At 35.8% G+C, this 13,967-nt stretch overlaps 1 protein-coding gene across 1 annotated transcript in view; it reads left to right on the top strand.

Annotated features, from left to right (window-relative positions):
* Nucleotides 1-13,967, top strand: part of LOC107672107 (neurofibromin-like) — an 84,350-nt gene that overhangs the window by 67,673 nt on the left and 2,710 nt on the right. The window contains exons 41-56 of the mRNA XM_016465192.1: nt 1,899-2,178; nt 3,100-3,314; nt 3,472-3,533; nt 3,638-3,779; nt 4,790-4,891; nt 5,116-5,258; nt 5,620-5,753; nt 6,215-6,346; nt 6,453-6,588; nt 6,734-6,891; nt 6,991-7,113; nt 7,242-7,360; nt 7,573-7,673; nt 8,936-9,078; nt 9,434-9,480; nt 11,519-11,735. Coding sequence (XP_016320678.1) covers nt 1,899-2,178; nt 3,100-3,314; nt 3,472-3,533; nt 3,638-3,779; nt 4,790-4,891; nt 5,116-5,258; nt 5,620-5,753; nt 6,215-6,346; nt 6,453-6,588; nt 6,734-6,891; nt 6,991-7,113; nt 7,242-7,360; nt 7,573-7,673; nt 8,936-9,078; nt 9,434-9,480; nt 11,519-11,735 — 2,254 coding nt within the window. The remainder of the gene's footprint in view (nt 1-1,898; nt 2,179-3,099; nt 3,315-3,471; nt 3,534-3,637; nt 3,780-4,789; nt 4,892-5,115; nt 5,259-5,619; nt 5,754-6,214; nt 6,347-6,452; nt 6,589-6,733; nt 6,892-6,990; nt 7,114-7,241; nt 7,361-7,572; nt 7,674-8,935; nt 9,079-9,433; nt 9,481-11,518; nt 11,736-13,967) is intronic.

Raw genomic sequence — 13,967 nt, 5'->3', positions numbered from 1 at the left:
ACGGCTATCCTGGACAAACTCATTACTATGACCATCAATGAGAAGCAGATGTACCCCTCCATACAGGCGAAGATATGGGGCAGCTTGGGTCAGGTGAGCCTTTCAAACAATTGTAAAGTTTCTCCTAGTTTTATTGAAGGAATTTGATTTTGTGAGCTTATTCCATCCAAAATGTTTCAAACAGGCTTTACAATGACAAATGCCTTCAAACTCTAACACCCCTGTATATTTCTGTAGTAATTCGGCCCATGTCTATAGAAACTCGCAAGTCAGCAGTTACAGAATGCACCATTTTTTTACGTTTATAGATCACAGACCTGCTTGATGTGGTGTTGGATAGCTTCATAAAGACTAGTGCTACTGGGGGTTTGGGATCCATCAAGGCTGAAGTGATGGCTGACACAGCTGTAGCTCTGGCTTCAGGAAACGTCAAGCTGGTGTCCAGCAAGGTAAGCACTTACTGGTCACCATATTATGTGAATTTATGTTTTTAATATATTATTTAATATGATGCTGTTCCTAAGATAAAATACTGTAGCATCTCAGTTAGTTTGTACTGAAATACTAAATCTTGCTGCATTGCTGAAGTGCAATGAATGATTTAGAGCATGGAAAATGCAACAGAACCAAAACCAAAATGTACCATTTTGTTTTTTTTCTTCCTACAGTAGTAACAGAATGTGCAGTGATTTTGTAAGCACAGATGCTATTGCATTTTTAGTTGTAATGTTTTAATGAGTTTCTTTATTTATTTTGCTTTATATATATATATATATATAAAATGATAGGATTATTAAAATATTTTATTTATTTATAAAGTTATCAATTTGTTCATCCCAAAATGATTCAAAATGCCCCGGAACAGCTTGACTTATATTGCATGCATTTTTGTATAATTTCATCCAATTTATCTCAGTTGAAATGTTTAATATCATACAATATTTAGTTATAATATTACTATATTCAATTATCCATTAAACCAATTTTATTTCTTGTTAACATAACTCTAAATGTCCTTTTAGGTTAATTTCTAGCCCACTAACACTCTTTTAAACAGATTTCGACTTACCGCTTAAAGTGTTTCTGGCTCTTGTGTTTCTGAATCATTCCTCTTGTGATCTTATCCAGGCTGACTAGCTCTTCTACCCAACATCTATTATCCTAAGTGTTGTGCACAAATGCCCAATTTGTACGTGTGCGCACAGACAGACAATAGTTAGCCAGTGGGGCAGTCGCTTCTATTATATGGGCAACTGTTAGTCATTACGCTCAATGGACGTCATTGTCAGACACTTGGGCAGAGGGAGAGCCACATTTGCGAATTGGATAACTTAAGCACCTCGGTCTTTATGATTCTTGATTGACGCAGTTACCATAACTAGATATATACTAGATATTTTTCAGTAGTTGAAGATACTTCGTTGTTTTCCCAAATGCTCAGCTATGCTGAAAAGCTAAATATTGTTTGGTTAACATGTGCCAGCCACTGCTGATGTCACAGCGGGCAGCACAAGGACAGGCTTTGTCCAGTTGTTGCGTCTGCTTTTCTAAGACTCGTATAGCAGCTGGACTCTGAGGTTAAATGAGGGACCAAGTATAATCTCGAGAGAGCAAATGATGTTTAGGTGCATGTCACCGAGTGAAAATAAAAGGGACACTGTCTATATTTGTTCTAGTAGTAGTTTCTAATTTGTGGTTGGTTTGAAATGATAAGTTATGCTTTTTGTAGAGTCCAGTCATTGTTTTGCTAATTTTGAAAGCTTAAAATTGTTAAACTGTCTTAGTGATATTGTTCAATTTAGCACTCAGACTCTTTAGTTTTCATCAGGGACTAATTAAAGTAAAATAAAGCCCATATTTGTAATGTAACTACAAATTTCTTTATTAATTTCTCTCAGGTGATTGGCCGGATGTGTAAGATCATCGATAAGACATGCCTGTCCCCCACCCCCACCCTTGAGCAGCACCTGATGTGGGACGACATCGCCATCCTGGCCCGTTACATGCTCATGCTCTCCTTCAACAACTCTCTGGACGTGGCCGCTCATCTGCCCTACCTGTTCCATGTCGTCACTCTGCTGGTGGCCACCGGCCCGCTGTCACTCCGAGCGTCAACGCATGGCCTCGTTATCAACATCATACACTCGCTCTGCACCTGCTCACAGCTCAACTTCAGCGGTGAGAAATAACTCACAGAAAGTGAGGGTTTTAAAGGAATAGTTGACCAAAAAATGAACATTTGGTCATCCAAATGGTTTCTTCATCAGAACAGATCATTCTGTTTATTTAGCATTACATCACTTGCTCACCATAGGCCAGTGAATGGGTGCCGTCAGAATGAGAGTCCAAACAGCTGATAAAAACATCCATAACATCCATAAGTAATCCACATGACTCCAGTCCCTAATTTATGTTGTGTGAAGGGAAAAGCTGCTTGTTTGTAACAAATTCATCAAGATATTTTTCTGGCTAAAATACAAGTCCTCTATTCATAATATTGCTTTTGTAATATTGTTATCTCCATATAAAAATAAGAATTTAGAAATGTTTTAACAAGTGTATAAGGAATGATCACAGTCTCAGTTCATTTTTTTTTTTTTAACTCATGCTTAAGTACTGCTTATGCCAAATATAATTCAATTACATGATATCAAAGTTACACCTAAGATATACCTGAATTTTTAACTGTTTAAAACCTGAATAATGGCAAAAAATAAATAAAATAAATGAAAAACATTTATTGTGCATAATATCTACATAAAAATCTGTACTTGTTAAAATGTTTTTGGTAACTTAAAATGAAAGAATAATCTAAAAAAAAAATTTAATGAAATAAAAAAAACTTTGAATACAGTAATGATCTGAATCTTTTTTATTTTTTTATTTTTTGCAATTTGACAGACTTGATGTAAAAAGGGGTATTTTTGTGCCAACATTTTGATTTTGAATAAATATGCCTTGCATGTATGTGCTACATGGCAATGTACTCCTTGCATTGTTATGCAGTAGTTCTGATTTATTGTTTGCTAGACATTAGGTTGTTTTAACGTTAGATGATCTGTCTGATTTTTTTTGCTGTTCTGGTTTTTGCCTTTGCAGAGGAGACTAAACAGGTGCTGCGTCTGAGTCTGACTGAGTTCTCCCTGCCCAAGTTCTACCTGCTGTTTGGCATCAGTAAGGTCAAATCTGCGGCGGTCATCGCCTTCCGCTCCAGCTACAGAGACCGCTCATTCTCCCCTGGCTCCTATGAGAGAGAGACCTTTGCTCTTTCTTCCCTGGAAACCGTTACAGAGGCTCTTTTGGAGATTATGGAGGTTAGTTACTGCTGCTGTCATTTTAAAGTATTTGTCATCTTTTTATGTATCTCCAGCACTGTGCTGATCTTTTAAAAGAATTTAGGAGTTCCATAACTACTTATTTTTCGAAGCTTTTTATGTACATGTTATTTAACCAATTGTTGTTTTTCCCTAGGCCTGTATGAGGGACATTCCTGGATGCAAATGGTTGGATCAGTGGACCGAATTGGCACAAAAGTGTGTTGAAAACTACATTTCACAAGTTTTTTGAAGCAGTTACAACTGAAAATCACAGTACAATCACATTTAAATAGCTAATTGTATTTTCTTTTCTTGGATAGGTTTGCATTCCAATATAACCCATCTCTTCAGCCACGGGCGCTTGTGGTGTTTGGCTGCATCAGTAAACGTGTGACTCATGGACAGCTCAAACAGATCATTCGTATTCTCAGTAAAGCCAGTCCTCTGCTCAGCATTGATCGGGTTAGCTCTGTCTGTTTTTCTCTCTCAAACTACCTCAGTTTAGATTTGATTGTAATTGGCTCGAATCGTTTGTTTTTGGTGCATTTATATAATGTGGTCTTCTCTGATGTTTACTTTTTGATAAAATTCATTGAACACCATAGCTGTGCACCATTTAGAACTGAATAAGAATAAGACAATTACATTTTTTTAAATTTGATTTGAGGTTGTCAGGATGCAGAATTCTTATTTAAATTAATTGAGGTTGAATTTTTAATGAACTATTGCCCATATTGCCCATTGGGGGTATGTCCGCACACATTAAAATATTATTATTAATCAATGTTTAAAATGCCACCTATGAAAATTAGCATGCAGTTTATGTATATTTATTTATATTTAATAAATTAGGTCACATTGAGTTGCATTTTAAAATAAATTACAAATTAAAAACAGTAATCTTTAAATAATATCTGTTAGTGTTAAATAGTATTTCACAATATTACTGTTTTGTTGTATTTTTGATCAACCTTGGTGAGACTTATTTCAGAAACTAAAAAAAAAAGAACAACCCCAACTTTTAAATGGTATTTTATGTAGTGTATTATGTAGTCAATAAATTAAGATTTTTATTTTTATAAAAACATTCAGTTTGGACAACTTCAAATCTATTTTGATAACTGTGGAAATGTATACAGTATTGAGTAAAGTTTAGAGAAATGCATTTATTATCAGTTACTGGGAAAGTTACACAAGACTAAATGAATAGATGTAATTAATTAGCCATGGTTTGTCACAACATTTCAAACTGGTTGGACTAATGACATTTCTCTGTTGTCATTTCTCTGTTGTCGAATTTCCTCTTGTGACTGTATTTTATCTGGAAATGGAGAATATTTGGGTTGTATGAAGAGTGTTTGTGATTCAGAATGCAGTGCAGTGCTAGTCTAACTGCTGTAGTGTCATTCGCTCCGACTGTTTGCTGGCGTCATGCTCCGCCGCTCTGTCTGATTAATGCTGTTCCTGCACAGGGGCTGGAGAGCTGCTTAAAGGGGCCGGATAATTACAACAGCCAGGTTCTCATTGAGGCCACCGTCATCGCTCTCACAAAACTACAGCCTCTCCTCGATCAGGTGCAGTCATGTTGTATGCTGGATTCAATTATGAAAACATCAGCAGTTATTACCGCTGATGTAACACGACAGTAAAAATTTTTCATTTGCTTCTCTCTGTGTATACATGTATGAGTGTTTAGGGAAACTAGTTTGAAAATATGTTTGCAATTCAGTTTGGTGGTGCAGAAATGACACACTTGACGTATTAATAGTTTTGTGTGTACGTGTCTAATGATCTGCAGGACTCTCCCATGCATAAAGCTCTGTTCTGGGTGGCTGTGGCTGTACTTCAATTGGATGAAGTGAATCTGTATTCTGCCGGAACCGCCCTACTGGAGCAGAACCTGCACACACTGGACAGCCTCCGGGTGTTTAATGATAAGGTGCCCGACTGAAATCCACATTTAGACAACCACAGACTGAAAACTTTGATACTCTTGATATTATTATTAGTGATAGATAAAATATCAAGGTGGTAGAATGTAAAACTCTAAGCCAGGGGTCACCACACTCAGTCCTGGAGGGCTGGTGTCCTGCAGAGTTTAGCTCCAACCCTAATTAAACACACCTGAATCAGCTAATCAAGGTCTTGCTAGGTATACTTGCAACGTCCAGGCAGGTGTGTTGAGGAAAGTTGGATCTAAACTCTGCAGGACAGCGGCCCTCCAGGACCAAGTTTGGTGACCCCTGCTCTAAGCAGTTATCTTCATAAAAACATTTCCACCCCTTTATAGAGTCCTGAGGAGGTCTTCATGTCCTGAGGAGGTCTTCATGGAGACCCGGAAGCCTCTGGAATGGCATTGTAAACAAATGGACCATTTTGTGGGACTCAACTTTGCCTCCAACTTCAACTTTGCATTAGTGGGGCACTTGCTCAAAGGTAATGATTAAAAAATCAGTGGATCACACTGTAGAATTAATATTTCCATTAAGAATGTCCATTGCCTACTTTGTACAAATGAATAAAAAAAAAAATCAGGGTCAACATGCATTTATTTTAATTTGACTTATAACTAATGTCTGGTTTAAAACTAATCTGTTCCAATGTTTCAGAGGGATAATAATAATAATAATTATTATTGTTATTGTTATTATTATTATTATTATTATTATTATAAATTGGGTTTAACATGCCATTTTAATTATTTATTTATTTGTTTGGTTACTTTTTTTTATTTTATTCATTCTTCTAGGTTGCTGAATTTATTTATTACTGTTGTATAAACAGACCAGTTGATGCATTGAGCAGTTTTAACAGTCGATCACATTGAGCATTTGCAGTTCATCAGTGAAAGGTCTTTCATGTGTCTGGTTCCTCATATTTGTCTTTTCTTCATTTAGGATACAGACATCCCTCTTCCACCACTGTGGCCAGGACAGTCCGTATCCTTCATACGCTCCTGGGCCTGGTGGGAAAACACCGTAGCTGTGACAAGTTTGAGGTGAACACGCAGAGTGTGGCCTATCTGGCAGGTACATTAAAGCCAGCACAACCTTAAGCAAACAATCACAACCTGTTATGAAGTAGATATGCATCTTAATTCAGATGGAAACATCTAAAGTGTATGTTTGTGTATAGCTTTGCTCACAGTGTCAGAGGAGGTGAGGAGCCGCTGCAGTCTAAAGCACAGGAAGTCATTACTGCTCTCAGAAGTTACCATGGAAAACTTTCCCATGGACATGTACTCCGTGTACGACACTGAACCTGGATGCAGGTGAGAATTTTTCATCAAATAGGTTTGAATTTTCTGTTTTTCGTTCTCCTATTTACTTGTTTTTCCAACCACACTATATTGATATTTTTTTTGAATTGCTTTTTTTTTTGTTGCTTGTTGATTTTCACACTCTCTTATGTGTCAGGCTACTGCGTGAAAACCAGCCCTGGGCTTCTCCGAAAGTGTCAGAGCGCAGTCTTGCACCTCCGTACTCTGCAATGGGGCAGACCAGCCTTCGCCCACGCAAATCCATGAGCGTAGACATGGGCCAGCCGTCACAGGCCAATGCGAAGAAACTTCTGGGTATTAGCGGTCTGATGACTTCGTTCTTTCTAAGAGGCTCTTAAACATGCTGTAGCTTTACTTTAGCTTCATACTTAAGTGCTTTTATTTTTATTCTAGGCACTAGAAAGAGTTTTGATCATCTGATTTCGGACTCAAAAGCCCCAAAGAGACCAGACATGGAGTCAGGCATCACCACACCTCCAAAGATGAGACGAGTTTCTGAAAATGACTATGAGATAGGTAAGTTTTTTTACAATTATGAATTAAATGTGTTATGCTACAGGCCAGTGCTAATCTATATGCAGTAAATGTTAATTGGGCTTTGAAATGAGAGAGGTTGAATTGCCAACACCTCTTCTTTATTCCAGAAACTCAGCGAATAGCCAACTCCCATTTACGCAAAGTTTCTGTGTCTGAGTCCAATGTCCTCCTAGACGAGAATATTCTCACAGACCCGAAGATCCAGACGCTGCTCCTTACTATACTGGTGTGTGCTCCATACTACTTTTCATTGCACTTGAACTTGTGCTTTAAATCCTTCTACAGGTGGAATTGTCTTTGTATATTAAATGTTTTTTCTTTGCTATTGCCTTATGTATAGCACAAGAAAGTTAAATGAAGATCTTTTTCTTTTTCCATCTATGATGGTTTTTATATTATATTTACTGTTGTATAGTGAAGTATTGTTTTTAATTGCAGGCAACACTGGTGAAATACACTACGGATGAGTTTCATCAGCGGATCCTGTACGAGTATTTGGCTGAGGCCAGTGTGGTGTTCCCCAAGGTCTTTCCAGTAGTGTGAGTGTCTGCCATATTACATACCAACACATCACTCTGAGTCATTCAAGATCCATTAGTCTCCTATTGTTTCCCATGCTAAAAATATTTCATGAGTTTCAGGGTTGTGTTGACGTGAATGGAAAGATACAGAAATGAGGTGTTAACAATTGTTTTTGTAAAATTATCCAACAAGTTTGAATGTTTAAAATAGTTAAAGGGTTAGTTCACCCCAAAATGAAATTCTGTCATCATTAACTCGCCCTCATGTAGTTCCAAACCCATGAGAAATTTGTTCATCTTTGGAACACAAATGAATATATTTTGAATGAAACCTGAAAGATTTCTGTCCATCCACTGAAAGTTTGTTCACCCAAAACTCAACTCTCATGCTTCAAAAGGTTTTTTTTTTTTTTTTTTTCAAAACATTTGCAACAAGTTTAATCCAAGTCTTCTGAAGAGACATGATCACTTTATATAATGAGCAGAATTAATTTAGTTTTTTTCCACATAAACATTCATCAGCGAACATTGGCAATCATTGGTTCTCATGTCAAGCAAGCATGCTTGAGCTTCAGTGGCCAAATTTGAATGCTGTAAAAGCCTAAAATAAACATATAAAGCTGCTTAATATTTTGTTAGAAACCATTTTTTAGGATTATTTAATGAATAAAAAGTTCAAAACAACAGCATTTGAAGTTTAGAGATATTTTGCCAAACTATAAATGACTTTACTGTGACTTTTGATTAATTGAATGCATCCTTGTTGAATAAAACTCTTAATTTCTTATAACAATCTTACTGAGCCCAAACCTTTGAACTGTAATGTATGTTTGTGTGTAATTGAAGTATCTTTTTCCATACACTAGATATGGAAACAATGTCATGACACTGTTTTTATTAGTTCCTGAGAGTAATTTTTGATTTAAAAGTGACTTTACTGTAATGTACAGCTACAGTTTCATACTACTCCCAAGTCACTAATCGTCATAATGATGCATACCTATGAGTGTGTTTGGCATGAGTAATACATATAAAGCCACATATTCAAATAATAATCCACTAGCCAATTGAGTTCCATGAAAAAAATGTGAAGAATGTGAGAAGAGTGTGTTATTGTTTTGTACTACACCTACATGACAACAAGTTTTTTAGGTCCACGTAGATAATTTACACTAATTAGCTTTCGCAATATGCATGAAAATGATCCGGTCTGTTGTATATTTAGTTTTGGCCCTGTAGTTTGACATTAATTTTGCCTGTGTCATTTTTATCCATTATAGCCACAACCTGTTGGACTCCAAATTAAGCACCGTCCTTTCCATGTGCCAGGACCCCAACCTCCTGAACCCCGTCCATGGCATCATTCAGAATGTGGTTTATCATGAGGAGTCTCCTCCCCAATACCAGCCGTCCTGCTTGCAGAGTAAAGCCAATCTCTCCAGTCATTTCTCAACATTTACATTTCTTGGCAGATGCTTTCTTAATTATCTAAAAGCAAGTTTTTAAAGTAGCGCTGTCAACTTATATTCATTTAGTGCTATTCATTTGTATTTTTTTTTATTTAAAAATGCAAATATTGATAAGACTGTTAGTTATTATTAAATTGATTTTGCATGTAATTGCAATTTTTAATCGATTAACAACACTAGTTTAGAGTTTGTTTTTTTTTTTTTGTACGTCTTGTTTAGAGTTCTGATGTCTGACTGATTCCCTTTTTTTCTTTTCATTCTTCTTCACTGTCATCTGTCTCTGCTGTCACCTCTCTCTTTGTCTCACAGGTTTCGGTTTCAACGGTCTTTGGAGGTTTGCCGGGCCCTTCTCTAAGGTATGATTAACTGCTCCCATATACACTTTTCATTTTCCAACAGAGCGCAGTGAAGAAATTGTGTGCTGCGGTCTCTCTGCAGCTTTCTAGATTTATTGACCAAAACGGCTTCCCCAAACATCTCCCGCACCCATCCTGTGTCTGTGCCCTCTTACCCTCCCACAGTTCTGCTGTGGTTTAAAAAGGTGTAAATGACAGGGATGTATTGCTTATGTATCCCTTGCTGAAGGAACTGTTTTCCTTCTTTCATGTCTCAGCAATAATGATCCGTTTCATCCTGCCTTGTCAGACCAATAATTCAGGTTTTTCCTGCCAATATTTTCATTGTTATAATGTTTATATTAATTGATTTTTTAAATTACTATTTAATTACCTTTATTTTGTTTGTTTTTTTTAAACACATTTTTATGTGCTGGAAATATATATATATTAAAGTATATATAGCCTTCTTGCATTATTATGCTGTTACATTATGATTATATATTCAGTGGCATAAAATGGTCTTTAAAATGACAATAATATCGCTTATCGCAATTATTTCTGGGGCAATATATCGCTCAACAAAAAGTTGTTATTGTGACAGGCCTACTGGTAGTTATTAAGTTACTTAGATTTTAGACACAATATTTACTGTTTTTGTTCTATTTCTACAACGAAAATAGTTCCGAACAAAGATCACAGCAGAAGTATTAAACATTCTCCAAGCAACACTCAGCAGTGTTTTGTTACGGAATGATTCAGCGTTTTTGAACTAATCGGTTGAATGACTCACTCATTAAGTGACTTACCGCCACCTACTGGTGGTTTAGTATGTTTAAAAGTATGCATCCCTCCCAACATTTCTTCATTTGCATTTCTTATTTGTATATCCAAAAATGTATTTAAAACATTAATCTCATAACATTATTTATTGCTGTTGTAAATTATTTAATCTGACTGGTAACAGCCCTATAGTGTATATTGAATTTATTGATCAATTGTAATAACTTGACATGAAAGATTATGCATACATTTAAAAACGTTGAAAAAGGTCTTTGTAAAGGTAAATAAAAATATGCAGATTTAAGTATGTAAAAGCTGATAGAACACTGAAAATATTGCTTCGGAATAAATTGTTTACACCACCAAAAATCTTGGTGATGCAGTACATTTGTGGGGATATCTGCTGATATGAAAAATAATAAATTTTTAGTTTTCTACACGAAAAAGGTTTTACCCCATAGCTTTGTCACACCACTAGAACAATTTCTATAATACATCTTATCTAATGAAACAATAAAACTCAAGTTAAAATTAGTTAAAATATTGGCTGGGCAAGTAACAATAATATTTTAACAGAAAATTTTAACTGGCTTCACCACAAAATATCAGGTCTTATTATATAAAATGTATTCTATAAATCAAAATTATTGTATTATTATTTAATTATTACTTTTATTTTTTATAACATTTTTCTATGTGCTGGGAAAAATGGTTTTCATTTACGTTTCCTTTGCAAAAAAAAAAATTTTATGGTTATGTTTTTAATATGCAGTCATATCTGGAATTGTGCAATTTACAACTACATGTCAGCTATAAATTTGCTGGAAAATGTTGTGCTGCCTTGCAAAAAATAACGGGTTTATAATTTTTTGAATGCAGTCTGATTGATTCTTTCAAGACTGTTGTAGATTATTTATAAAAAAAATTCAACAAAACCTCATTTTTGAAATCTGTGAACATAAGCACTGGCTACTTCTGTCAACTGGCCCAAAAAAAATCTCACACTGGCTCTAACCCTAACATTTATTGAATGATATTGAAAGCCAATAAGAGGGGGGGAAATAACCACAGCAAATCCTAAATATCTAGGTTATTCCAGTCATTAAATGTTGTCACTGTTGCTATTGCTCATACTCAAGGTTAGAGTAATCAAACTTACACTCATAATGACGAAACAGGTGAATAATATCCCTCAAATTGTGTCATATGTAGTGACCCAAATATTTTAAATAAAGCTAAATCATTAAGTCACTCCTGCTTTTACTCTCTCCAACAGCAAACCCAAATTCCAGACTATGCCGAGCTTGTGGTTAAGTTCCTAGATACGTTGATTGACACTTACCTTCCTGGTATCGAAGAAGAAGGAGGGGAGGAGTCACTGCGCACCCCCACCTCTCCATATCCGCCCACCGTCCAGAGCCAGCTCAGCATCACGGCCAACCTCAACCTGTCCAACTCCATGACATCTCTCGCCACCTCACAGCACTCACCAGGTCAGTGCTCACTTCCTGCATCATTACACACACACACATAGGCGCAAATTAGTCCGTAGTCGCTCACTTAACTTCACACTTCACATTCTTCCCGAGCTACTCACACCTGCTCACGTAAATGCGATTACGTGAGTCACGATAACGCTAACACATGTGCTGTCGTTGCGACATACCCTAGCAATAAAAAATAACACCGTAACAGCTCTGTTTGGAAACGCGCTGCTTTTGCAGTTTTCAGTGCTTTTCTGTCTACTTTCACATCTCGAGACCTTTAAAAGTGTCGCCAGTTTACAGTTTGTCAGGCTTCGCTAGACGTGCAAGATTTAGAGTAGACCATCGTACAGGGCTTTGACAGTGGTTGTGTGTGCATTTGACACCTTTGCTTTGCGTTTGTATCTTCATTAACCTCACTGCATTCTGTCTCCTTTTTATTGGGAATGTGCTGTCGGTTCAGAGGGCCCTATAGTTTATAGACGGTCCCCAACTCTCTCCCATCCACGAACCACAGAGGAGGTGCCACCGAAAACAGCTGGTACAAACCTAAACTATAGAGCTGTGTTGGGCAATTAATGTCCAGTTCTATAGTTTGCGAACTGTGGTAACTTATTTAAGTGCCTATTTCTTGTCTTTACTTTTTTTCAGTGGTGGCAGTGTGATACTATTCAGTTTAAATTGGCCATTAAAGGGTGTATTTTCATAACGGAGGTATTTTTATATACGTGTATATGTAACAGACGTCATTAGATGATCCAGCAAGCACTTGAGTGAATGTCTAAATCACATTCCTTCTCACTAATTTCTCCTTTTGATATGGATTTAATCTGCATTTTGAGCTAATATCAGCTACTGCTTAGCTTCACTGTTCAGCAGAACTCTGCTTTTGTTGGTCATTTAGAGTAAAACGCACAAAGTTAGATATATTTGTAAGCTGCCATTTTTATTTTGATTTCCTGTTTCTTCCATTCATCTGTCCTTCCTGTCCTCTTTTGAGTTGTGAATGTGTCACTCATGTCTTTTTTTTTTCTACTCTCTCTGTGTGAAGCCTGTCTGCCTTGCTCTAAGTCGGCTGTATTCCCACCTCACCTCGTCCTCCCAGGTACTCATCATCGACCTCTGTTGTGTGAAAATAGCAGTTGTTGCCATTCGCAGTGTGTTTGTATTGTAAATCTGCTGCTGGAGTCAGTAGTAGATGCTACTGTCAGATCAAAGCAAGAGGGGCTGCTTTAACAGGAAGTGTGAAGAGAGATCACAAGGGCCTGATATTAAGCGCAAATGAGGAGGACAGAACATTTGCAGTTTTAAAAGCATTCTGAAAGGCTTTTAACGCTTGAAATTGTTAGGCCATTGTCATTTTTAACCCTTGGTTAATTTAAGTCTTAATGTCTAAAAAAGTATACTGTATATAAATATACAGTAGTCTACATTTAAAGTTGATCAAAAAAGTTAATCAAAGTTGTCCTAAGACAAGAATGCATTTTGGTTTTAGGTTTTAGGACAACTTTAATGAAAGGTTTTGATCCACTTCAAATGTTGACTAGTGTATATGAATTCTGTTACTTGCCTAAAAAATTAAAATTATTTAAAAAAATGTTTTATCTTAAAATATAAACATTATTTATTATATATAATTTCTATTTTGTTTTTGATAAAAATCAACAATTATGCAATTAATCTCTTATTTAATTGTGTTTATTAATTTTATTTTATAATTTTATATATTTATGTTAGTTAAATATTTTATAAATTATATGCAATTTTTTTTTTCTTTAGTTTAATATAGATAGGATTATGTTATTTTGTTAAAATATTTTCTTTCTTAATTTACCCCCTGGTTTCACAGACAAGGCTTAAGCCTAATCCTAGACTAAAATTTAAGTCTGAGCTGTTTCAACTGAAAGAAACTTGCACTGACTGATCTTAAAATATATCAGTGCCTTTGTTTTGTCTCAAGATGCACACCAGTAATGTTTTTTTCTAAGTACGGTTATAAAAATTACTTAAATGTCCTAATTGAACTATGGCCTAATCCTGGTTTAGTCTGAGCCCTGTCTGTGAAACCGGGCCTATATCCTCTTCGTCCCATGAGAGACATAAGGCACTGTTTATATATTATATAATTTTAAATGTGTATTATTGTTATATAAATAAATAAACAATGTAAATAAATTAGTTAAATTAATTAATTTATTAAAATTAATAATTTAATTTTAATAATATTACAATTAATTAAAA

The sequence above is a fragment of the Sinocyclocheilus anshuiensis genome, unplaced genomic scaffold (genome assembly GCF_001515605.1).
Source record: "Sinocyclocheilus anshuiensis isolate Anshui unplaced genomic scaffold, SAMN03320099.WGS_v1.1 scaffold336, whole genome shotgun sequence".
In the NCBI taxonomy this organism is placed as follows: Eukaryota; Metazoa; Chordata; class Actinopteri; order Cypriniformes; family Cyprinidae; genus Sinocyclocheilus; species Sinocyclocheilus anshuiensis.
This window is presented reverse-complemented; position numbering and strand designations above follow the sequence as displayed.